A 26,071-nucleotide genomic window follows, 5' to 3' on the forward strand; every position below is an offset into this window, starting at 1 on the left:
ACAAATACTATCTTTTATAAGAAATATTTCTGTAGTGTAATTTCAAGGATTTGCATTATAGTACTATTACCAGAGATATATATCATATATATGCATAGATGTTCAGTAGTTGTCGTTTGTTGATGTGGTTCATAAGTGTTTCTCGTTTTTTATATAAATTGGACCGTTGGTTTTCCCGTTTAACTGGTTTTACACTGGTAATTTTTGGGCCCTTTATATGTTGATGTTCGGCGTAAGACTAGGCTCCGTGTTGAAGACCGTACTTTGACCTATAATGGTTTACTTTTTTAAATTGCGACTTGGGTGGAGAGTTGTCTCATTAGCACTCATACCACATCTTCTTATACATGTTCTATCTGGACATACATTTACTTCTTATCTATATTGCTCCACTCCAATTCCCACCATGTGGCTGGCAAAGTCCATGTAACAATAATTATAACAACCCTCAATGCCCTAATACATTGCTGGTGTGGATTTTATATCAAGTTGAGCTCACAGTCCACCAGAACACGTGACATGAAAACCTATTAGAACACAATATGCTGACTCCAAGCCATAAATTCTGCTTTTACTCCTGAATGATCATGTATACTGCATGCTTAGCACTAATTATTATTAAGACCAAATACTATCTTTAATAAAAATAAAATGTAGCGTAACTTCAGGGATTAATCATTTGCATTATAGTACTATTACCAGAAACATATAATCATGAGCATATATAGTGACATTGTTATAATAATGTCCAGCTGCTCAGTATGACCAAGGATTTGTATAGTAATACCAGACACATTATATACACAAATATATATATATATACAAGTACACACCCGTGATATCGCGGGTCCGTGACTGAATTAAATTATATAACTATGCCTAAGTCTTATTTTAGTAATTGGTATTGTCATCTGATAAAGTCATGTCGAGTATAAGATACACAGTTTTCTCTGCTTTCAAATCTTTCTGCTTGAACCTGTCGACCTGGAACTTATCAATTATTGGTAATATTAATTATTTGGAAAACAAAGGTCCTGGCTATCCAGGAATGGAGTATTTTTTAATCAACAGCACTGTCCTATATTAGTTATCTTAGAAAGTCTTGCTGATTGCTGAATAAAACTACAATAGGGAACAATTTGACAATGATTGAATTAAGTAGTGTCAGCCCTTTGATTATGACCCGTGTATATAGCGAATCCTAAATACACCGTTTGGTGGTGCGCCTGTCAAATGCGGAATGTACAGATAAGGTAATAGCTAACAGGTGAACATGGTGAATATACTATTGGTATCGGTATCGGATTCGACCCGGAACTTGTTAATTATTGGCAATATTAATTATGTGGAAAACAAAAGGGTCTGGAGTGGTGTAATTTTTAATCTATACCATTGTCCTATATTAGTTATATATAGAGTTGAATTCTTTGATTTGTCGTTTTTACCCGATGACGGCTGACAAATTGGACCTCGTAATTTTAGTATTATAGATATATGTCTCTGGTAATACTTACTATACAAATCCTTGCTATTTAATTGCTATACAGATGATTGGTACCTAGAAATTGGAACTTGTTGTCTATTTATTATGTCCAAGCTAGCCGTAATGTACCAAAATTTGTTTGATTTTCCATTGAAAAAGTGTGAGGGTATCTACACATACAACACAGTTCCATGTCAGCACTCTGATTGGTTTACCAGATGCCTGAAAATGATCCTGTGCATGGTGTATGTTAGATACCTCACACTTTTAGCCAGAAACTATAATTTACTAGTAACACATTTTAGCTAATATATTAGTGTAATACTACCATTATTTTTTCTTGATATAATTTAATGATTATTGCATTTTTTTTTTTAATATTTCCCTTTAGTTGAAGTTTTTATAACAAATAATGAATTTGTCGTAGAATTTATTCGAAATTAAATTGGTATAAAAATCCATTAGTATCGAGATTAAAACTTCAACAAAAAACCGAAACGGAATGTTTTTGCAATCAAAAGTTATTTTTATACTTGCATGTTTTACGAAATAAAATTGGTAGAAAACCTAATTTTTGACAAAAATTAATTGATATTCTTTTTGTTTGAGAACCTTTCTTGAATTCGCTTGTAGAGATAACAAGTATAAAATTAAATTGCGAAAATAGAATAACAATAAATGAGACTGAAAAATTTAAAGAGATGCTGCAAGGATCTTGAAGTCTGTAAAAAGAGGGGTCTTTCCAATTTTGAAAAGAAGAAATAATAACCTTCTACGTACAGATAGAGGCAAATAAAAAACAACAGGTTAATATGCGTCAGAGGCGCTTTCTGCATATAACTTCATCAGTACTCAATCTCTCAAAGCCGAATATTTAAGCCAACGTGAAGTATGTATAAGAACCCAACTTGACATTCGAAGAGCTAAAGGTTTATGAAAGTGGGAGTTTAAAACCTGATCTCGGGTATTGATGGAATGTTAGTTCTATTTTTTTAGTGACTAGATTTGCCATAGCATTAAATCATGCAAATAGGTAAAGTGGTGAGGTATATGTTCTCCTGGGGTCAGGTCGGCAGAGGAAAACGATGATGTTTAATTGGCGGCCTGTTGTAAGGCAAAACTTTTAGTCTAAACTAACTGCCCTCATCTTAGTCGACCTACCCTGAAGAACCCAAAACTATTTGATTTATTGTGCGTTTGTTCTCCATCTTAACATGTTTTAAATATTTGGCACAGGACGTTATGATAAAAACGATGAACCGAATTGCATCCATCCGGTTGTATAGATGTAGATGGGGTTGGTGTTCTGGAAAATCTATGAAAATGAGCCCAAAATTGTCGATGTCGTTCTAATATTCAGTAATGACAATAATACTCTGAGAACTCAGACTAACTAACCATGTGTTAAAGTTGTCTCAGAGTAAAATGATACATGTTTTAATTTTGTCTACTGTCATATGATAACATGCAATGCATTGAATTAGTGAAAACTTGGCAACATATTAAATATGCCTGCAAGCATGTCTGAAACTTGATGTTGCGAAAAATCATACAACTCGAATTTTCAAGTTTTCGTTATTTCAAGACATCGCTGACTAACAAAAAGAAGCAGTATTAAACTGCATGTATACTCCAAGATCGGTAATAATTTAGGGAAAATTCAAAGGACATTGCTTGGATCAGTTATTATGACACCATATGGAAAATCTGGATTATTGTATGATCTTGTATTGATTACAAAACACCGCTATTTTGAGAACCCAATTCTACAGTAGATGACAAACTACGGAAGCCTTTTAGGGCCATGCTAATTTACTTTTTACAATTTGTTATAACAATAGTCATACAAATGCCTTCTCTTTACCTATGAATGACATGTATTTTTCACATTTCTTGAAAAAAATAAGTTAAGAAATATTATAGGTAAAAATTAAAGTAAAAGAGATTGGTGTTTTTATTTTTTGTTTGTTTTATTTTGTTAATAAACTGTGCTATGTGCTGACTTGTTGACATCCTTTTCTAACAGTCCCAGATTAGGGTATAGTTGAGTGTTTTAAAGCCATTACTTTCTTTAAGCCTGTCCTATGTAATTGGCGTTTCTTAAAGTCCACTTTATACAAACACAGATCTTATATATAAAAAAAAAACTGTTATGACACCACAGGATATAGATCTGAGGTAAAGACACCTATTTCAGGCTGGACAAAGGGCCAGAGATTTGAGTGACATGTCCTCATGGGACACAGTCTTGAGACCATACATAGATTTGACTTACATATATAAAGGCAAGAAAATATTGATGAGCTTTGTAAATGAACTATGCTTCATACTTTTTGTTTCTAGTTCACAGGGTAACAGTCCATGAGAAAGCATGCAACTATGTCAGGACACATTATTCTGACTTCAAATCAATCAGTCTGCTCTTTCTAATATATGCTGCATTCTTAGCCTAAAAGCAGTTAACAGCTATTTTGAAGTCTTTAATTTGACCAAACATCAGCTCAATCCTACGACATCCTGCACTACTGCAAACAATAAAGAAGGAAACAAAAACATGTTATAAGAATAAAAGGTTTTGCATATGCTATTGAAAGGAGAAAGAATAAGAGTCATCACTTGGTCCCTGTAATTGCAAAAATAATAAATGACTTTGACCTGTTGAAAATATGGTAAAGTGATTTTTAAACAGTAATATAAAACCTCGTATTTTAGTGCAGAAATATAATTTTTGATGTCAGTCACTGTAGTGGCACCTAAATAATTCATTATTATAAACTGTTGACACAGTGATACTCCTCACCCTTCTGCCATAATTCAGAAAAAGACAATATGATGGACAGACACATTGCTTTTAAATTCGGTCCCTGGACCCTGATCTTGTGTGCAGGGCTTGAAAATGGTCAACAAACTGAATTGTACAGACAGTAATGGAACTTAATAGAAAACATTGTCTACCGTAAGTAGTTCTGATCAAACAGACTCAAGCAGAAAACTTAACATTGAAAATTGATAATTAATTCAAAGTCACTGGACCATGACCTAGGGTACTCAAAATAGTCATCAAAACTGACACTTTTAGCTTAATCTATCACAAGTAGTTCCTATCAACCTAACTTAAGCAGAAAACTTAACAGTAGTTCACCTGGCCCCCAAAAAAGCAATTCCTATGTCTCTCTTTCTGGGCGTTTCGTTGCAGGCAAGGCAAAAATTGTAATTTTTCATAAGATTTAGGTCATATTAAATATGAGGGACAATCATTCCTAGACAGATATTTCATATACAACATGTAAAAAAAAAAGTAAAAAAAGAAGTGGGGGTATACTGTTTACCTCAGTCTGTGGGGGTATACTGTTTACCTCAGTCTGTCCACCAATCAGTCCCTCCAAAAAAGTGGGGTATACTGTTTACCTCAGTCTGTCCACCAATAGAAGTGGGGGTATACTGTTTACCTCAGTCTGTCCACCAATAGAAGTGGGGGTATACTGTTTACCTCAGTCTGTCCACCAATCAGTCCCTCCAATGAATATTTTTTGTCTCATCTTTTTTAGGCACTATAATACAAGGATTTCTGAAATTTGGTTGCAGGGTTTATTTAAGTCACTTATACTGAGTGATGTGTTTTCAGATTCATCACTCAACAACTTGCTGTTTACTGAACACTTGCATCATTTTACACATGATAGCCAAGTTGAAAATTTCGTCACATTTTTCTCTGAAACTACAATACAAGGATGTCTGGTTTCAAGGTTTATAAAAGTCACCTATCCTTGTCATGCGTTTTTCAGATTCATCCCTCAACAATTTCCTATTTACCGTCAAGTATTTGTGTGGGGGTATCATCAGAGAGCAGTAGCTCACAGTTTCACTTGTTTTAAAATCATGAGGTTTTTTGAAAAACATCAAATAGATAATTATATGTAAGGCACATATCATATATTTTATTACTGAATGACTTGTGTCATCTGCTATTTGAACCTTTCAAGACAGGTCTTGTTACATTTTTTCCTTAGGAGGGAGTTGCAGATATAAAGTAAAACCAGATTATAAGACAAAAAATAGATCAATGTAGCATACACAAACATGACTGAATGAATCAACAAATAATTCCAATCTCAAATACAAGAAGTACTTTGAATAGCAGAAAAACAAATGGAAAGCAACTAACACTTTATAACAATATCTTTATTATATTGTCAACAATATCAAAATAAATGAATATATACAATCATGAAAATGCTGAGAACTGCATACTGTACAGAATTAAAATAAATAGTATGCATCATAAACGACAGAAATGTTTATCATACAATAATAGTGTTTGGAATCGGTTCGAAAATTATAATAGATTAATTGAATTAAGACTTGCACTATTTCAATTTTTCAATATCATTTTTTCTATTTCAAAATTGACAAAAAGTAACATATTTTTCTTCACATAATACTGGTGCATGTCATATAGACAATATTGAAGTAGAGGTATCCTAACATATAGATGCCTAAATACAGAATACACCAAAAGAGTGGATATCAGTAAATAAATAAATCTATCTTTGGTGTTTTATGTATTGTTACATTTACAGGGATAGGAAAGATGTTCCTTGAAAAAAATATAATTTTAGAGATATTATTTACCTTTATTGAATATTGAGTTTTTTTTATAATTGTTTATTTTAAAATTTTCAATAATCACTCAATTTTCTATTTTTATATAACTCAATTATTGGAACAGTGTAACAATATAATTATATACATATATATATAATTTAAAATAACAATAATAAAAAAGGATAACAATATATTCACTGAAACATCCTTTGTTAAATTGATGTCATCTTTGGTCAAAGCCTTAGCACTTACATTGTAACAAGGCATATTATTTGTTTGTTCAAGTAATTTATAAAATATTTCAGCATTACTTGTATAACCATTAATAACATCACAATAATTTAATGAAAATTTGAATAAATATTTCTCATTTTTTCTTTTGAAAAATCTAAGTTAGATATTTATATATTCAGCACTGAAAAAATATACTCCTGATGACTGTCCCATATTCCAAACAGTGTAAATACTACCCTGTCAATCATCACTAGTCCGAATGATATGAATCTTATCTGTGTTAAAAAACTATTGATTGAATTGAAAGAAAACAGACAATCTCAATTTCTAGAATTGTTCCTAATTTTATATTTCTGTTGTAAAAAAAATCTGTCAATCAATTTCAGCGACCACATACAAGCTTGATTTGCTTTATTGAATCAGATTTATAAATAACCAAGATTTGAGATTCTTGGACTGAAATAATTGTTGTTTTCATAACATTCTTGATATTAACAGAATCTGCTACCAACAAGATTTATACAACCAGTGAGTAAACAAATGACTTTTTACTATATTTATCGAGTAGGTGCTCTAAGCTGGTCTATTTTTGTGTTGGTCCTGCTGGCTGGGAAAGGTGTTGGAGCATTGGAAGCAAGGTAAGGAGTTGATGTTGGCATGGTATGGGAAAAAGCTGAGAAATACTCAGCACAAAACTGTACAACATCGTCTGGTTTCCGTAATAACAGAAACTGTAAAAAGTCTGCTAGAATACTTTTAAGTTCTGGATGTGATCTGATATAGGTAGAATGGTCAGCTTTTAGTTCCTCCTAGAAAATAGATAGAAAAGAAATAATTAGGAAAGATTACTAAGATCAACCAGATCATATTATGAAATTGATATTATTTATTAAACAGCTTCATACCAAATGTAAGCTCAAATACACTAAGAGGCAAAATAAATGTAGCCAACAAACATTTGAAAAAACTGAAACAATACTTTCGATGTGCATATGCCTTTATACAGTGAATGTAGAAAGACTAAGATCAACAGTTGATAATCTGTTGCATTTAACTGTACAAATCAACATTTATAATATACAATTATGGCCCGTTGAAAAGGTGAATATCCAAAATGGTCAACACGAGAAGTTATTTCATTGAGGGCGCAGCCCTAAGTAAAATAACTTTTAAGGGTTTACAATTTTGGATATTCATCGATTCTAAGGGGCCACAATTGTTTTATTATACCGAACTAACAGTGGAAGGGCATTTCGAACACTTACTATAGTGTCTATATTTTCTAACATAACACACAGACTGACGTTTGAAAATACATTTGTGTTCGAATTTCTCAAATTCACAATAAAAGTAGAATCTTTTTGTAAAATATTGATGGCCCTGAAAAGGACCATTTATGAAAAATATTATCGGCTGCTGGCACTCTCAGCTCTATTTATGTTCAATGCCTTATTTCCTCGTCTCTCGATGGACTTCCAGTGTAACGTGAACGCTGCCATTTTGTTTATTTACGTCTGTGACGTCATTTTCATGGGAGGTAACTCAAGTACAAATCAACAAACTCAAAAGGTTATTCACCGGTGAATTATAGGGTTATTCACCCCTGGTGTAAATTTTTAGGCTTATTCGTCCTTCCTTCATTTGAATGAAAATTAACTGAATTATTCCATGTCACGTTATAACGTTTCACCCAATAGAATTGTTTGAAATATATGTAAGGTATAATAATAGTATTTGTAGTACATTTACTACTAGTTACAAGCATGTCACATGTCCAAAATGTTATACATTGAAGTACCAAGTCTATTGATATCAACCCTGCTACAATACAAAACAACAAAATTGAGAATTGAAATGTTGAATGTGCCAAGGAGACAACAACAGGACCAAAGAACAAAAAACAGCCATGTCCATATAATTTTGATTTGATAGGAATCAACATTTAGAAAGGTTATAAATAAAATTCTCAATGAGAGTTACAATTTTTTTTATCTAATTGCTAGATTGAAACAACCTTGAATCAGACCGTTTCAAAAAGAATATATCTTAAACTATATACCTTTCTATCAAGAAATCTAGAATATAACTGCATGTCTTCCTCCCAGTTCAATGGTTTCTTCTCAAATACTGGCTTTGGTGGTTCTTCATCTACAAAGATAAACATGAATTGTTGTTAATCATATTTTTTTATCATATTTATTGACAAAACAATGGGTGTAATCATTTCTGGTAACAACAGTCTATGGAAGGCCTTAATATTTCATCACGTGGATATGTTCATATAAAGTGGATGCTGAATCTGCTGAGATTGTCACAAAGTGACATTAAGCACTTTTTTGGTTATTGCTGCATCCTATTAGTCAGCTTTGTGCAGAAATACTTTGTGTATAAGGCCACAAATAACAAAGCATTATTATTCTAGACTCAAGATCTATTACTTAACCTTAGGGACTTTAAAACACAAACCTGTTAGCTATAAATCAAATAATAATTGATGGCATAAAAATACATTTAGTTTGCCAAACAATTTCTGGGTAACCATAAATGATACATCAAACAGATTGATTACTAGGCTTTTACCTCTTTCTATGAGTTGTGGTACTTTGACTAATTTCATGGTGACTGGTGATCCAACTTGCACTCTACTGGACAAATGCCTGTGTAAAATAAAAAAGTAGATGTTAAACTATACAATAATTAGTTTTACTCTAGTTTCGTAAAATTAAAATCAGATGACAAGTATAGACGAATCCTGTGGATTCATTATTATTATTCTTTAGATGATGGTAAATAATTTTTGTGGGTATAGGGTTAAAATCAAATGTTAAACAAAGAACAAGTTGTCTTTAGGTTTGTATGGCAAAACCATGTCTTAGTAACTATGACTGTTTTACCCACACAAATAATCAAATCTACAGTTTCGATATGGTTTAATGTGATTAACCTAAGACTTTTGAGATAATGTAAGTGCTCATGTTTTCATGAATAAATCATGATAAATTCTCATACATTATCTGACCTGCACCACTGGGTGTAATTGCTTGAAAACTAAAAGACCAGGCAAAACAAATATTAGCTCAGGCAAAACTGCACTTGCAGTTATTTCACACATCAATTTTCATCAAATTATAAATTACATGCCACATAACATTTCAGCATGAAATAAATTTTACCATGTAAAAGCATCAATCTTAATAGTCTGAACAAATGAAAAATCAATCTGTAACTAATTCTTATAATATTAATTCAGATAAAATATAAGCTCATGTCATGATCTTTTTAAAAAATGCAAACAAACAAGATTTGTTTGTACAACACATTAGTTTCCTTATCTGAGGCATAATAGATGATTTGGTGGTTTAATTTTCTTGGAGGCATAGATGGTTAATACCCCTCCTTTTGATAGAAAAAAAAACATATTTTGGACAATCACTGAGCAAAGCATATTGTCCATTCTGTGTCAAGTACAAGGCTGTGATTACATCAAACAACACAAACAATGAGCTGATTATGCTATTGTGTATTGTTGGATTAGTGAGATGCACTTGTTCTATTTGAGAGAATTACAGCTTTTGCTCATGTTCTGTTTTACTGCTGATAGGGGAATTAATGTGTTGTACAAATGAATCTAGGCTATGATACTTGTGGATTTGTGTGGGTGGAAAACTGTAAAAGCTTTTAATATGAACATCTGTCAGTCAGTGGTTATATAGATATATTGAGAATTAGACATACCCATCTTGTACAAAATATGACTGCCATGTGGTAGGAAGATCTACAAAAGAGTTGATTGTTCTTTCTACACCATATACTCTGATCTCAGTACCATCAACTGTCTGTGTTCTGTCCTCCAAAGGTTTCTGAGGTAAACGGAAAAGTAATTATTCAGAGTTAAAGTTTTCAGGGTAACATAGGTACTGTATTCATTTATTTTTTATTGCATAAATCACACATTTATGGATTTCTGTTAGTCAATCCTTAGATATATCCACTTAATGTGGATTTGACTGTAAACAATAACCAAGTAAGCAAATGTAAATTAAAAATTGCAATACTGGGTTAAGCATCTAAGGATTAGATGTTATGTAGTAAATCATTCATGCATGCCTAATAACTGTTAAAATGTTTTCAACTTTATAAAACTTGAATATAACAGTCCAGTCCATGAGAAAATTTCCTACTAATCTATGGCTTGCATTATTTTTTTTATTATCCATGAGATAACCTTTATTATTTTCAATTGAGTTGCTTGTTTCTCACTGATGCATACCTAACATCTCTTTTTATCTATATATATTTTAATTAAAGTTTTTCAAAGACATTGCACACATTTGTTTTACCCAGTATTTGATATAAACTTACATAAGAAGCAGCACATAGATTAGTTTCAGAATCAAATGACAGTAATTGTAAATTTTCTGATACTCCTTTTTCTATTAACAGTCTGTGCAGCAGTAGATTTGATCCTGTAAAAAAATGACAAATAATTATTGGACAGGATTTTTACTTATGTTTATGGTATTACATGTATTATTTTGTATAGCTATAGTAGTATGCCACTAAGAATTTACCGACTATTTACATGGTTAATCTTTAGGCTCAATTGCAGATATCATTGCTATAGCTTTGTTAAAAATTTTAATCACCAAATAGTATAAAAGGTTGCAATACTTGAGGTTTGTAATTTGAAATTGTATATCAAATATTTGAAACGTTTATCTAAAAAAAGAAAATAGGATGTTCTGAGCAAATATTGCCTTAGAAAGAGATATTAATTCTTTTATTTGGCTTAACTGTTCTTTAAGGTTTTAAGAAAAATGGTAAGAAATTAAATTAGTAAAATTAAATGTAACAGTAATACAATGCTATGAATCTAGTTCGACATCAACAATTTGAAATGGGGCACCAACTTTTCAATCATCTCAAAATGACTGAAAATTGTGTGAAAAGTTTCTGAATCCTTGTTAAAAAATCACAGTGTTTTTTGCTGGTGGGAACTTACATTTCTCGACACTAAAACTAAAAGCTATTTTTAATTTCAAGTCAGTATTTATCAATGTGGCAATGTCAAGTGTCTATTGAAATAAATTGTGATGTACTATTTACAACACTTACCTTCAGAGATAAATCCTTTCATCTGTTCCAATTCTAAAGTCTTTGATGATCGTTGTACATCCTAAATAAATATAATATAATCAATTTCACAAATAACTGATTCAATTTAAAAAATACATGCATTAACAAATTTTTTTTTTCTATAAATATCAAGATGCATTTGTACAAGTCTAATAAACAAGTAAAATGGTAACTTTTGTTGTCCTTAACCTGTAATTTACTTATTTTGTGTAATTTTATTGCTTTTTTGCAATTATTTTGTTTAAAAAATATAAATTCTGTCTATAAAGAGACATCCACATTTGTTATACTATATCTACAAAGTAAAATTGACACAATCAGATTATGAAAGGCAATCAAATAATTGTAATCTAATTAACTTGTAACAGAATCTTTCCAGCACATACACCTTCCAAAAAACTTTTAGTAAGACTTTCCCAGTTCACTTCTCTATATTATCATAGTATTGTGACTTACCTCCCCTTGTGTTATAACTCTGTTTACAACATAACCCTCATCTTGTTGCACAATGAATGTTTTTCTATCAAGTGGACAGTTTTCAAGCTAAAAAATACAAATATGTCAGGCTTTCTAAAATTAAATTAGAACATGTGGTGATCTATAAAATAATTTTTGATTTGGTTTTTGTAATATTACGATGTTGTAACAATTTATCAAAGTGTCCATGATATACATGTAATTTGTTGTCAGAGGTTTTCTTTTCTCATCGTTTAGCTGCTTCTTTGAGGATTTACTGATCATGATATCTTTTGAAATTTATGTATCATGTTTTTCTTTTTTAAAAATCAACCAATTTTTTATTGTTTGTCATGAACTCTTTTTAGAAAGGTTAAGTATGAAGACAGTTGAGAGAAAATGTATGGAACAAATGTTAGATAGCAACAAAGGACTATTTGGTGCTGATTGGAGAAGATTCTTGTAAGACTTTGCACTGTTAATTTACAACATTAAAAGGAATGAAACTAAGGATAGAAAATTGAATTAGGATTACAAACTGTGATGTGAGAACACACTTTGATAAGAAAAACAGATGTTTTACAGTCTGGATGTTGATCTGAGTCTACCATATACTTATAATACACCTTGAAATCTTACCTTTACATATTCATGATGTTGTTGTTCGATTGTTTCTAGATTCTGACCAACATAAGCTGTGATAGATGTACCACATGGCACACCATCGATAGCACCATGACTATTAGCATGGATGAGGAAACAGTCTTGTGATTTGTATCGAGTAGGTTCTACTGATACAGTAAACTCTCCCAGTTCTTTACCAGTATCTGATGTGGTGGCTAGATTGTCATCAAACATCAGGTATTTATAATCTTCCTCTGGAACTATATAAGAAAGAATGTTACCATCTTTAATTTACATGTTTATTTAATGGAATTTATATATTATATTTTATTCAAGGCTATCCCAGAAAATACTTAAGTATTGAAATGCTGTTTGAAATATAATGTACAGATTCAGTAAAAATTTCGTTTTTACATGTTTTATGTAATTTTGAAATAATTTTAATACGCAATCCTGGTGTATGGTGTGTTGCACTGTCAATAATTCTTGGTAATTCCTATTATCATGATTATCCTTTTAATGTAGTACAATACATCAAAGTTAACATAAAAAACATGCTAAGTTCCACAAATAATGTTAGTAATGGATGTAAAATAGTTTATGTTTCAAAAATATTGTTTTAACTTTTGGCTTTCTAAACATGCTAAAATGACAAACATCTGGTGTCTAAGAGTTGTTTTCTGATGATTCACTTAATTGATACATGGGATGTTGTATAAGTTTTTTAATGCTACAATGTAGTTGTGGTATGAAAATGAAAAAAGATATTTTAAGCAAAATCCATGTTTATTATTTACACTGTGTCACATGCTGAAATATGTTTGTTGGAATTTTAAATACATGTACAATTGAATTTGTTACATATATTGTAACTTCATCATGAGACAGTCAGCTGGAAACAAAATGTTTTCTTGAAGGAGTTTCTTCCACTGAATAAAAGTTTTTTTTTTTGTAACTTAATAGGACATATACATTTCTTTTATAATGATTTATCAATGTCTGATTACTGCAAATACCACATGATGACCACACATTATTTGATTTTACAGGTTAGCTTTAAATACTGTAGGTGTTTTTGGATTGCTGTATGTATATATCTATTGTTATGAATAACAATTCAGGACAATCTCTTTTTTGTTGTTACAATTGTAATATAAATACTCACTAATACTTTCAAGAAATCTAACTCCTTCTTCGCTTGCTACTGGTAGTTCTTCTGGAATTTCTGGTTGGTTTCCACCAGGTCCAACATTGCTGGGTACTTCAGATGAACTCATACTACAAAGTAATCAATAACTAAAGCTTTTATTCAAAAACTTCCCTATTTAATTGTAATACATGTACTGGTAAATTAATCATAATTACAAATTTGAAGGTTTTAGTAATTGAAAGTAACAAATTAAAACATATTGCCATTTTGTCATATTCAATCTGTATTTTTTTCTTTATAACCATCAACTTCAATCTGAACCTCTGGATAAATTCTTTTACTTAAGTAATCAAGTAAAGATCATTTTAAATATAGTGTGTACATCCAACATGGTGACCAAGGAAATCACAATGGTCGCCATGTTTGATGTACACACTAAATTTAAAATGATCTTAATTTTGTGAACTTACCTGCTTTCTGTAAATTCCAACATACAATGGAATAAACAAGTATTTCCAAAAACACTAATTCAACTGTTTTATATGTAGCGACAAGTGCATAAATTCGCCTAAAGTGATTTATTATATCATTGACCGAGGAAGAGTCACGTGATCGGAGACTGATATATCTATTTTTACAATTAAAATCATTTAAGTCACAAGTTCCTAACCATACATAAAATACAATGTTTTTGTAATGTCGTACAGCTTCTTCGATCTGTCCTTCTAAATATTTATAACTATCTCTTGTTGTTGCTCCCTTTTTGTGCCAAAAACGAACGCCAGATTCAATTGCTAAATTTCGTTGTAATTTTAAGTATTTCCCTTTACTATCGGATAAAATTATAGGTGTTTTATTAAAACTTTGATGCGAAAGCTTGTTTCTCAATTTAACAATTTCACGCTGTAGCTTATCATTGCTCATTATCATGTAGTTGGTCACTGCAATCTAAAAATACATTCCTTATCTGCATGATGATTGCGTGCAGACGATACACACACTACGCTGTAATTTGGGTCAAATTCACACAATCAAAATGTCAATTAATTCATTTATAAAGACGGAATGCAAACAAAAAATACTATGTTCATAACGTCAGCGGGAAGTATTTGAGGTCCTCCACCATTCAACGTCCTTGGGAGACTAATAAAGGACGAAATCGTTTCTAAAAACTAATTTTACTGCTCTCAATATATTTGTGTGTGACTACCTTAACATGCGGTGGTAAAAAAAGAGAGAGAGAGAGAAACCATGCTAATGAAATATGATACATAGGATATAGATGATTATACTATTTACAAACATCATCCCGGAGCACCCCTGTGATTCCGGTATGATACGTACTGAACTACGTTTCCAACAACCATATACAAATCAAGTATATAACAGATATCACACACTCACTGGTTCCCGTAAATTTTTGACGTCACAAAACAAAATATCTGACGCCACAATGGAAAAGTGATTGTCGTATGCGTCAAAAGTTCAAGCGGCCGGGTCAGCTGAGATTAGCGATAAGGTGTATACAGTCTGTACACTAAATAACAACAAGTATGTCAGACTGGATTATAATTCTATTGGTGATTGGATTTATATTGGATTCCTTACTTCGTACTGATGGTGATCCTATATTGGCAAAATATATGAAGATACAGAATACTAGCCAATAGTCATAAGTTGTTCATCATGCCATCAAGCATTGAAAATGTACTAAGTACTACTATTTTTTTTTTTATACTGAATAATCTGTACGTTGACTTTTGTTGTTGAAAAAAAATCATATTCCTACCTTGTTGCTGTTGTTACAGCGCTCATTTTGAATTCTAATGGTAAAGTGTCAGCTAAACAACAATATAATACGTTCTATGAAAGGAAAAACTATATAAAATTAATGATTTTGAGCTGAATCTGTCACATTCAATTTGTAATCACTATGGCAATACCGTCACTAACACCACTTCCGGTTTTTAAAAATTAAAATACAAAATCTATGACGGAGTTAGTCAGCTCTGGATCTGCACACAAAATGTCAACAAGCCACAAAAGGGGAGAACTAGAGAAACAGGTATAACAGGATTTTTGAAGTATAACATAAATGTTGTTAATCAATAATGACATGTGCTGTTATATCTAAATCAGTCGTTAACATTTGTGATATTAAAATTTCAATATTTTCCCCTATATGTATTTGTATCATGTATGATGATAGTAGGAATACTCTGTGTTTTGCTCCTGTCTTAGCACTACCATGAGATATTGTGTATAAAAGGAGATGATTTAGCACTCTGTATTGAATAATTAATGTATTACCAAGTTGCAGAATTAGTTCATAATATCCGAAAGTTAATCCTACCACAGGAAAGTTGTTAATTTCTGTGTCATTTGGTCTTTTGTGGAGAGTTGTCTCATTGGCAATCATACCACATCTTCTTTTTTTATATGAACTCTCATCCTCACAATGAGGTTAGGAGCTCCATTACCCATCAGACATCAAACAGTCATTTTTACAGCTACCGTTATGCTATAGCATCAAATTGGTTATTTTTTTTCAGTGATTTGTCTCAATATCCTTGTCCTGATTCATAAGCATGGTAAGATGTCTCAAATAATTATCATTACAGATAATTTGGGAAAAAACTTAACATGCTTAGGCCACACCAATTTGATTCCTTGTTCGACGGACCCGCCCGCACATATTTTTTTCAAAACAGAATTTTATTTTTTTTTTATATTCCCGCTTCACGCATCCGGAAATGTAATCATGTCCATTTCCCGCACCGTTTTTTTTTTGTAAATATTATAAAAAGATGTCAACACACTTTGTAAATATCTGTGAGAATATTTATTTCAGCATAGAACCTATTTATCCAAAGCGGGAGTGCTCCGATATAAATTTATAACGGAAATACCAGTAAAGAACAAAAAATTGGTTACTTTCCCCCTTACTTATATTCCCTATCAAAAAAATGTTCGTTGTTAGAATAAAGTACAAAGAACTTCTGAAGGATTTGCCTTCAACTGCAATTATATTGTATGCTGGCGAAACAAAACTATCCATAGCCGCTGCATGTTTATGCACCTGTCCTGATTGATTGAGGGGCCTGTCGTTCATCAGTTATCGTTTGTTGATGTTGTTCATTGATATTTTCCCTTTGGATATACATGATATATAAATTAGATCGTTGGTTTTCCTGTTCGAATTGTGTACGCTAATAATTTTGGGGTCCTTTATAGCCTGCTGTTTGGTCTGTATCAAAGCCCTGTGTAAAGGCTGTACTTTGACCTGTGTTTGTTATTATCAGGTTGAGAACAACCCTCCCTCAGACAAGGGGTCATTTTACTGATGTAGAAAAGAAAATAGAAATACCAAGGATTTGTATAGTTCTTCTGTACAAAACCTTTGAAAACTTAGAATTTTGTACTCAAAAAGAGGAGAGTTACATCATATTTTAAACAACTTTTTCTAAAAGAGGGGTCCACTTATTTTGAATAATATTAATTAAACTGTTAAAGTGAATGTGTTAACATGGTTAAAGTCCAGGAATATTACAAAATTCTTGGACATGTTTTGACCATTTAATACCAGATAGATATATAGTTTTTTGAGAAAATATGAGCCCTTTTGTACAAACAAATATATTATAACTTATATTGATCCCTCATACAACATGTAAAAGGGATATTTATAACATTAACATGATTAAGGGGTTGTCCCCAAACTGATTATGACTTGGATGGAGAATTGTCTCATTGTCAGTCACACATACATAGACCAGATTTAATTATTTCTTGGTGAACAGGGAAAAAATACTTTAGAAATTAAAGAAATGTCAAAGTACAAGTGATGAATCAAGCTTTAATATTGTCAAAACCTACTATTTTATGTTTACAAAAAAAATTATAATCGCTCGCCTTTACTTTTCAAGCTTCGCCTCAAAAATTTGCAAGTTAAATATTTTTTTATTAAAATTTTCAAATCGCTCGCTCGCCCCAAATTTTGGAGTCCAAAAATCTGTAGAACAAGAAATTAAATTGGTGTGGCCTAATAACATGATTTGTCCAAATCAGTCGATTTTTTTTATTGTCTTAAAGAAAGTGTAATGTATATTTTATCTTCATGCACAAAAATTACTGTTAACATCATTTGGCAATTTTTTTACCTTTTTTCGTCATGAAATTACCCCCTTTATGACCCTCCTAAATTTTATAAGATATAGCTAAAGTGGAATCCAGATTGCCATTGCAATTTTTTTCATTGTGTGAAACCTCTCATCAGGTTTCTATACAAAATCCTTACTTCAACCCCTCAAGTCAGATATAAGGAAATTCATTAAACATAATAATAAGAGATTTGAAACAAATCATACAAACCTTAAGCTTGCATTAAAGGGTGCTATCCTTTTCCACATACTATACCCTGGGTCTTGGGTTAATCTGCAATACCTCTGTAATAAGAAAGAAAAAAAAACAATATAAAAAAAAACTCTAACACTTAACATACAGGTCATCAATCATTTAGCCTTCATTAATGAGCAAAAACATTGAACTGTTTCATGACTTGAGGGTTAAGAAATCTAAGAATAGTTTCGAACAAGGGTTCTCAGTACCCAGCTGGTTGAAAGGATATTTCTTCTAATGACACTTATAAAAAACAGGCATATAGCATTTAATATTTCAAAAATATGTTCAATCTTCTCAGGGGCCTTAAAGTGACCATTATTTAGATCCTATCCAGTCAATAATCATGCAATTTATAGATGATATGTTATTTTTTGTCAAGATTTTTTTTTTAAATTACACAAGTAATGCATGCAGGTGTATGAATCTGTTATAAAAATGGGTTCAATTACAAATGTAAACTCATGAACAAAGGAAGATAACTCCAACTAAATTTTGCTTCACAAGATACAATTCAATGTGTTTTTTTCTTCAAAATTTCACAAATTAAAAAAAAAATGAAAGCAATCTTCAGTGCTCATAAGCAGTATGATTATTCTCTAGCATACATGAACCTCATAAAGGTTATTTCAGAAACTTGTATTGTGTCAACTTGTTTGCATGGAAGTCATTTTAAAAATATTGCAAAATAAAAATTGAGAATGGAAATGGGGAATATGTCAAAGAGACAACAACCCAACCAAAGAGCAGATAACAACCAAAGGGCACTAATGGGTCTTCAATGCAGAGAAAAAAATCACACACCCAGAGGTGGGCCTTAGTTGGCTCCTTAATAAAAATGTGGACTAATTCAGTGAAAATTTATGTCATACTAAACAGCAAAACATATAAACATGATAAATGAACTAAATCCAATTTCACAAAACATCAAATGACATATGCCTGTGAAAAACCCATATGAAAATAACCAAAAAGTGGTTGTTTTCATTTTGACAAACATGCAATAGGTCATCCATATAATTCAACACTGTAAACCATATTCATTACATACGGTGGATTCATTTTAGTTGTTGAGTACTAGTGGATTCAGTGGATACACAAAACACAAAACACAATTAAGTTTTTAATGTTCAATGAATACTAAATTTCCAATATGCTTGTACTACATGTATACCATGCAAAATTTGGCAAAAGTTTGGAAATCAACTATCCAGAAAATACCTAAACAAAATTTCTTCGAGCCATAAAAAATAAATATCCTTACAGAACCATAAAATAACTCATAGATAGAAAGGCTGGTGTGGGAGGGGAACAATATATACACAATTATAATTCATATCTTGTGTCTTTGGTAGATAAATGAGAAAAGAATTCTGGAACATGAACTTAAACAGATGAAGAAAGGACAAGTAAGGTTCAAGTAAAATTGAGAATGGAAATGGGGAATGTGTCAAAGAGACAACAACCCAACCATAGAACAGACAACAGCAGAAGGTCACCAACAGGTCTTCAATGCAGCGAGAAATTCCCGCACCCGGAGACGTCCTTCAGCTGGCCCCTAAGCAAATATATATACAATGTACAGTCTAGCTAGTTCAGTGATAATGTATTAGAGAAAGCATAATTTAAAGCAGATAAATTGCACATTACTATATATATTGGAAATTATAACTGCATGAATTTGTGTTTAGTAAGACAGATGTGATGTACTAGAAAAAATATGCATAACTCAAAAGAGTATTCACTACAATAGCCAAGTAATTAAAAAAATAACTGACCGTAACAGTTACATAGTATTCCCAAGAAAGATTTACATGTGTAGAGAGTGACAGATTGGCTAATTGGTTTCGATGAAAATAAAAAAAATATATATCTTGGGGAAAAAGATAAGAAGTTTTTTGTTAGAGCCCTTGAATAACTCTAGTAAGCTTTGATTAAAGCAATAAGTTGAGACATTACAAACTTAAACAAATACATCATTTATTTCAATTGATTGCATTTATACATTGTATAACAGTGGGTCTCATTGGGGTCTAAGCGTGACACGGGATTGCCGATTTTTTGTAAGCGTGACACATGAAAGTCAAATAATTGTGTTGTGAAAATGGGAAATGAGGTCTTGCGGGACCCGGGAAATGACAAAAAAATGAGAATTGCTTAGTTACATAGTGTAAGCGGGATACGGGAATCTGACAAAACAGTAAGCGGGATCTGGGATCATAACCCCCCAATGAGACCCCCATAACAATACTTAAAATTACAGCAATATAATCTTGAACCTGTTTTCTTTTCAGAGTGCATATAAGCAACAAACAAATAGTCATATTTTCTTCAAAGAAGATGTAACAAAAGTATTTTCAGAATGTAAAAGTAAGTTAAAGAATTCTTATATAGAGTAACATTTAAGCCCTGAAATAATTCTACTATATGTAGAAGTCATTGTGCAATATCACAAACAGGCTAAAATAACACTAAATTAAGTTGGTTGTATTCAGGGAAAAGGAATACTATAGTCATTCCCTCTGTTATCAATAATCATTACAACATGTAGCTAGGGTCCAGTTAGGGTTTACAGATTATGTAGCTAGGGTCCAGTTGGGGTTTACAGATTATGTAGCTAGGGTCCAGTTAGGGTTTACAGATTATGTAGCTAGGGTCCAGTTGGGGTTTACAGATTATGTAGCTAGGCTCCAGTTGGGGTTTACAGATTATGTAGCTAGGGTCCAGTTGGGGTTTACAGATTATGTAGCTAGGGTCCAATTGGGGTTTACAGATTATGTAGCTAGGGTCCAGTTAGGGTTTACAGATTATGTAGCTAGGGTCCAGTTGGGGTTTACAGATTATGTAGCTAGGGTCCAGTTGGGGTTTACAGATTATGTAGCTAGGGTCCAGTTGGGGTTTACAGATTATGTAGCTAGGGTCCAGTTAGGGTTTATAGATTATGTAGCTAGGGTCCAGTTGGGGTTTACAGATTATGTAGCTAGGGTCCAGTTAGGGTTTACAGATTATGTAGCTAGGGTCCAGTTGGGGTTTACAGATTAGTGAATAATGAGCAAAGAACACACAATAAAGGAGGAAAAGAAATTATGAACTCTTTCTCATTCATCGAAGAAAGAAATCGGTAAGAATTATATAGAAAGGCCCCATCAAGTGTCAGAAAATTATAATATCAACAACTATAGTTTTTTTTATTAGAAAAGCCTATATGGATTTGGATTGAAGATTTGATGATTTTAAGACAAATTTTAGAAAGTGTTTCTCTCAGTTCAATGTGCTTTCTAAACACAAGTTTTACAGCAGTTTTGTCAGAATTCAGAAATGTTTAAAATGCTACGATCTAAATCCTTTAAATTTATACCAAAACTGTTAGACAACTTCTTATACGAATTTTAGATTACATGTATCTCCCATTGAATCTCATTGACAGCATATGTGGTATGATTGCCAATGAGACAAATTTTCACAAGAGACCATATGACACAGAAATTAACAACTATGTCTCAGACCCTTATTATTTGTGTTATTTTTTTAGAGAGTTTGGATGAACTAATTGAAGAATATAAGCAGTGTGAATTGGAAGAAGAGACAACAGAAGAAGGAGGGGATGCAGATACACTTAACTTTTAAGAATATTTTAAGGAACTATTTCACTTTGAAATACTTTTGCCTATTGATGCTGGCATCAAATCTGTAAAATGTTATTCATTATTGTTAAAAATGTATTTGAATGTATCTTTGACATGTTTGTACTTGTTTTCAGAAAATAAAATTAAAAAAAATCATTTAGATAAACGTGTAACTTCAAGTCTTGACTTAGTTCTGAACATACAACACATCTCTATTAAGGCCTAAAAAGCAGAACCAAAACAGTGTAAAATGAACTATGACCAAAAGTTGCTTACTAACTATCGAAGCAATGACTTTTTATACGACCGCAAATTTTGAAAAAATTTTCGTCGTATATTGCTATCACGTTGGCGTCGGCGTCGTCGTCGTCGTCCGGCGTCCGAATACTTTTAGTTTTCGCACTCTAACTTTAGTAAAAGTGAATGGAAATCTATGAAATTTTAACACAAGGTTTATGACCACAAAAGGAAGGTTGGTATTGATTTTGGGAGTTTTGGTCCCAACATTTTAGGAATTAGGGGCCAAAAAGGGCCCAAATAAGCATTTTCTTGGTTTTCGCACTATAACTTTAGTTTAAGTTAATAGAAATCTATGAAATTTTGACACAAGGTTTATGACCACAAAAGAACGGTTGGGATTGATTTTGGGAGTTTTGGTCTCAACAGTTTAGGAATTAGGGGCCAAAAAAGGGCCCAAATAAGCATTATTCTTGGTTTTCGCACAATAACATTAGTTTAAGTAAATAGAAATCAATGAAATTTAAACACAATGTTAATGACTACAAAAGGAAGGTTGGTATTGATTTTGGGAGTTTAGGTCCCAACAGTTTAGGAATTAGGGGCCAAAAAGGGACCCAAATAAGCATTTTTCTTGGTTTTCGCACCATAACGTTAGTATAAGTAAATAGAAATCTATGAAATTTAAACACAAGGTTTATGACCATAAAAGAAAGGTTGGGTTTGATTTTGGGAGTTTTGGTCCCAACATTATAAGGGGCCCAAAGGGTCCAAAATTAAACTTTTGTTTGATTTCATCAAAATTGAATAATTGGGGTTCTTTGATATGCTGAATCTAACTGTCATGACTGTGTATGTAGATTCTTAACTTTTGGTCCCGTTTTCAAATTGGTCTACATTAAGGTCCAAAGGGTCCAAAATTAAACTTAGTTTGATTTTGACAAAAAATGAATCAGTTAGGTTCTTTGATATGCTGAATCTAAAAATGTACTTAGATTCTTGATTATTGGCCCAGTTTTCAAGTTGGTCCAAATCGGGGTCCAAAATTAAACTTTGTTTGATTTCATCAAAAATTGAATAAATGGGGTTCTTTGATATACCAAATCTAACTGTGTATGTAGATTCTTCATTTTTGGTCCTGTTTTCAAATTGGTCTACACTAAAGTCCAAAGGGTCCAAAATTAAACTTAGTCTGATTTTAACAAAAATTGAAATCTTGAAGTTCTTTGATATGCTGAATCCAAAAATGTACTTAGATTTTTATACGACCGCAAAATTTGAAAAATTTTTCGTCGTATATTGCTATCACGTTGGCGTCGGCGTCGTCGTCGTCGTCCGAATACTTTTAGTTTTCGCACTCTAACTTTAGTAAAAGTGAATGGAAATCGATGAAATTTTAACACAAGGTTTATGACCACAAAAGGAAGGTTGGTATTGATTTTGGGAGTTTTGGTCCCAACATTTTAGGAATTAAGGACCAAAAAGGGCCCAAATAAGCATTTTCTTGGTTTTCGCACTATAACTTTAGTTTAAGTTAATAGAAATCTATGAAATTTTGACACAAGGTTTATGACCACAAAAGAACGGTTGGGATTGATTTTGGGAGTTTTGGTTTCAACAGTTTAGGAATTAGGGGCCAAAAAAGGGCCCAAATAAGCATTATTCTTGGTTTTTGCAGAATAACTTTAGTTTAAGTAAATAGAAATCAATGAAATTTAAATACAATGTTAATGACTACAAAAGGAAGGTTGGTATTGATTTTGGGAGTTTAGGTCCCAACAGTTTAGGAATTAGGGGCCAAAAAGGGACCAAAATAAGCATTTTTCTTGGTTTTCGCACCATAACGTTAGTATAAGGAAATAGAAATCTATGAAATTTAAACACAAGGTTTATGACCATAAAAGGAAGGTTGGTATTGATTTTGGGAGTTTTGGTCCCAACAGAATAAGGGGCCCAAAGGGTTCAAAATTAAACTTTGTTTGATTTCATCAAAATTGAATAATTGGGGTTCTTTGATATGCCGAATCTAACTGTCATGACTGTGTATGTAGATTCTTAACTTTTGGTCCCGTTTTCAAATTGGTCTACATTAAGGTCCAAAGGGTCCAAAATTAAACTTAGTTTGATTTTGACAAAAAATGAATCAGTTAGGTTCTTTGATATGCTGAATCTAAAAATGTACTTAGATTCTTGATTATTGGCCCAGTTTTCAAGTTGGTCCAAATCGGGGTCCAAAATTAAACTTTGTTTGATTTCATCAAAAATTGAATAAATGGGGTTCTTTGATATACCAAATCTAACTGTGTATGTAGATTCTTCATTTTTGGTCCTGTTTTCAAATTGGTCTACACTAAAGTCCAAAGGGTCCAAAATTAAACTTAGTCTGATTTTAACAAAAATTGAAATCTTGGGGTTCTTTGATATGCTGAATCCAAAAATGTACTTAGATTTTTTATTATGGGCCCAGTTTTCAAGTTGGTCCAAATCAGGATCTAAAATTATTATATTAAGTATTGTGCAATAGCAAGTCTTTTCAATTGCACAGTATTGCGCAATGGCAAGAAATATCTAATTGCACAATATTGTGAAATAGCAAATTTTTTTTTAATTAGAGTTATCTTTCTTTGTCCAGAATAGTAAGCAAGAAATATCTAATTGCAAAATATTGTGCAATAGCAAGATTTTTTTTTAATTGGAGTTATCTTTCTTTGTCCAGAATCAACTTAAATCTTTGTTATATACACTATACAATGTATATTCACTTTTTACTACCAACTGATCTTTCTTTGTCCAGAATCAACTTAAATCTTTGTTATATACAATATACAATGTATATTCACTTTTTACTACCAACTGATAAATTAAAATAATCTTTACCATTCAGTGATAACAAGCAGTTTTTTTACATCTTAATATTTTATGATGTATTTAAATGAGTAGTTATTGTTGCAAACTCCATTAGAAATTTTAATTGAGATTAGTTTTGGAATAAGGGAAAGGGGGATGTGATTAAAAAAATTGGGTTCAATTTTTCTCATTTGAAATTTCATAAATAAAAAAGAAAATTTCTTCAAACATTTTTTTGAGAGGATTAATATTCAACAGCATAGTGAATTGCTCTAAGAGAAAACAAAAATTTTAAGTTCATTAGAACACATTCATTCTGTGTCAGAAACCTATGCTGTGTCAACTATTTAATCACAATCCAAATTTAGAGCTGAATCCAGCTTGAATGTTGTGTCCATACTTGCCCCAACCGTTCAGGGTTCAACCTCTGCGGTCGTATAAAGCTACACCCTGCGGAGCATCTGGTTTGTTGATTGTTGACAAGCAGGTGACAATCGTTAAATTTCGGCTTCAAAACATGAACTTTAATTACCTGCCATATTTTTACAACAACACTGACCAATTGAAAAAAAAATTGATGACTATACGAAATTTATGTGAAAAAAATGATAAAATCGTGCACAGAAGACTAAGTTTATAATCGTTAGTCATTGGTTCAAGAATTGGAATAACATATTTTACACTGGTCACTCGTTTCATATGACTTCAGTGTTCTCCCCAGGATTTTTTGATAGCGCTGTGGTAAGCGCGCGATGATCGATTCATTCACCATTTTTATACGACCGCAAAAATTTTAATTTTTTGGTCGTATATTGCTATCACGTTGGCGTCGTCGTCTGCGTCGGCGTCGTCGTCGTCGTCCGAATACTTTTAGTTTTCGCACTCTAACTTTAGTAAAAGTGAATAGAAATCAATGAAATTTTAACACAAGGTTTATGACCACAAAAGGAAGGTTGGGATTGATTTTGGGAGTTTTGGTCCCAACATTTTAGGAATTAGGGGCCAAAAAGGGCCCAAATAAGCATTTTCTTGGTTTTCGCACTATAACTTTAGTTTAAGTGAATAGAAATCTATGAAATTTTGACACAAGGTTTATGACCACAAAAGAAAGGTTGGGATTGATTTTGGGAGTTTTGGTTCCAACTGTTTAGGAATTAAGGGCCAAAAAAGGGCCCAAATAAACATTATTCTTGGTTTTCGCACAATAACTTTAGTATAAGTAAATAGAAATCAATGAAATTTTAACACAAGGTTTATGACCACTAAAGGAAGGTT

General features: G+C 31.9%; 2 protein-coding genes across 2 annotated transcripts; one reads left to right on the forward strand and one right to left on the reverse strand.

Annotated features, from left to right (window-relative positions):
* Positions 1-5,650: 5,650 nt before the first annotated feature.
* LOC143064989 (ciliogenesis-associated TTC17-interacting protein-like) lies at positions 5,651-15,639 on the reverse strand. The gene is made up of 10 exons (XM_076238244.1): positions 15,478-15,639; positions 13,704-13,816; positions 12,554-12,798; positions 11,915-12,001; positions 11,438-11,498; positions 10,685-10,788; positions 10,058-10,182; positions 8,903-8,979; positions 8,382-8,470; positions 5,651-7,131 (listed from the first exon to the last, which is right to left on the reverse strand). Exons 1-10 carry the CDS (start codon positions 15,501-15,503, stop codon positions 6,880-6,882), a joined length of 1,179 nt encoding a protein of 392 aa, XP_076094359.1. The 5' UTR covers positions 15,504-15,639; the 3' UTR covers positions 5,651-6,879.
* A 3-nt stretch (positions 15,640-15,642) lies between these two features.
* On the forward strand, positions 15,643-21,885 carry LOC143064990 (ASNSD1 upstream open reading frame protein-like). Its single transcript, XM_076238245.1, has 4 exons — positions 15,643-15,753; positions 19,442-19,495; positions 20,381-20,456; positions 21,619-21,885. The coding sequence occupies exons 1-4, from the start codon at positions 15,679-15,681 to the stop codon at positions 21,711-21,713; spliced, it is 300 nt and encodes a 99-aa protein (XP_076094360.1). The 5' UTR covers positions 15,643-15,678; the 3' UTR covers positions 21,714-21,885.
* The last annotated feature ends 4,186 nt before the right edge of the window (positions 21,886-26,071 follow it).

This window comes from Mytilus galloprovincialis, chromosome 2 (genome assembly GCF_965363235.1).
Source record: "Mytilus galloprovincialis chromosome 2, xbMytGall1.hap1.1, whole genome shotgun sequence".
NCBI classification, from domain to species: Eukaryota; Metazoa; Mollusca; class Bivalvia; order Mytilida; family Mytilidae; genus Mytilus; species Mytilus galloprovincialis.

Coding starts and splice junctions, on each gene's coding strand:
- LOC143064989 (XM_076238244.1), bottom strand. CDS start 15,503: ATGAGCGCTGTAACAACAGCAACAAG. Junction 10,183..10,684: donor ATCTATGTGCTGCTTCTTAT/GTAAGTTTATAT, acceptor CGTTTACCTCAG/AAACCTTTGGAGGACAGAAC. Junction 8,980..10,057: donor TCATATTTTGTACAAGATGG/GTATGTCTAATT, acceptor TATTTTACACAG/GCATTTGTCCAGTAGAGTGC.
- LOC143064990 (XM_076238245.1), top strand. CDS start 15,679: ATGACGGAGTTAGTCAGCTCTGGATCTGCACACAAAATGTCAACAAGC. Junction 19,496..20,380: donor AACAGATGAAGAAAGGACAA/GTAAGGTTCAAG, acceptor TTTTCTTTTCAG/AGTGCATATAAGCAACAAAC. Junction 20,457..21,618: donor AGTATTTTCAGAATGTAAAA/GTAAGTTAAAGA, acceptor TTATTTTTTTAG/AGAGTTTGGATGAACTAATT.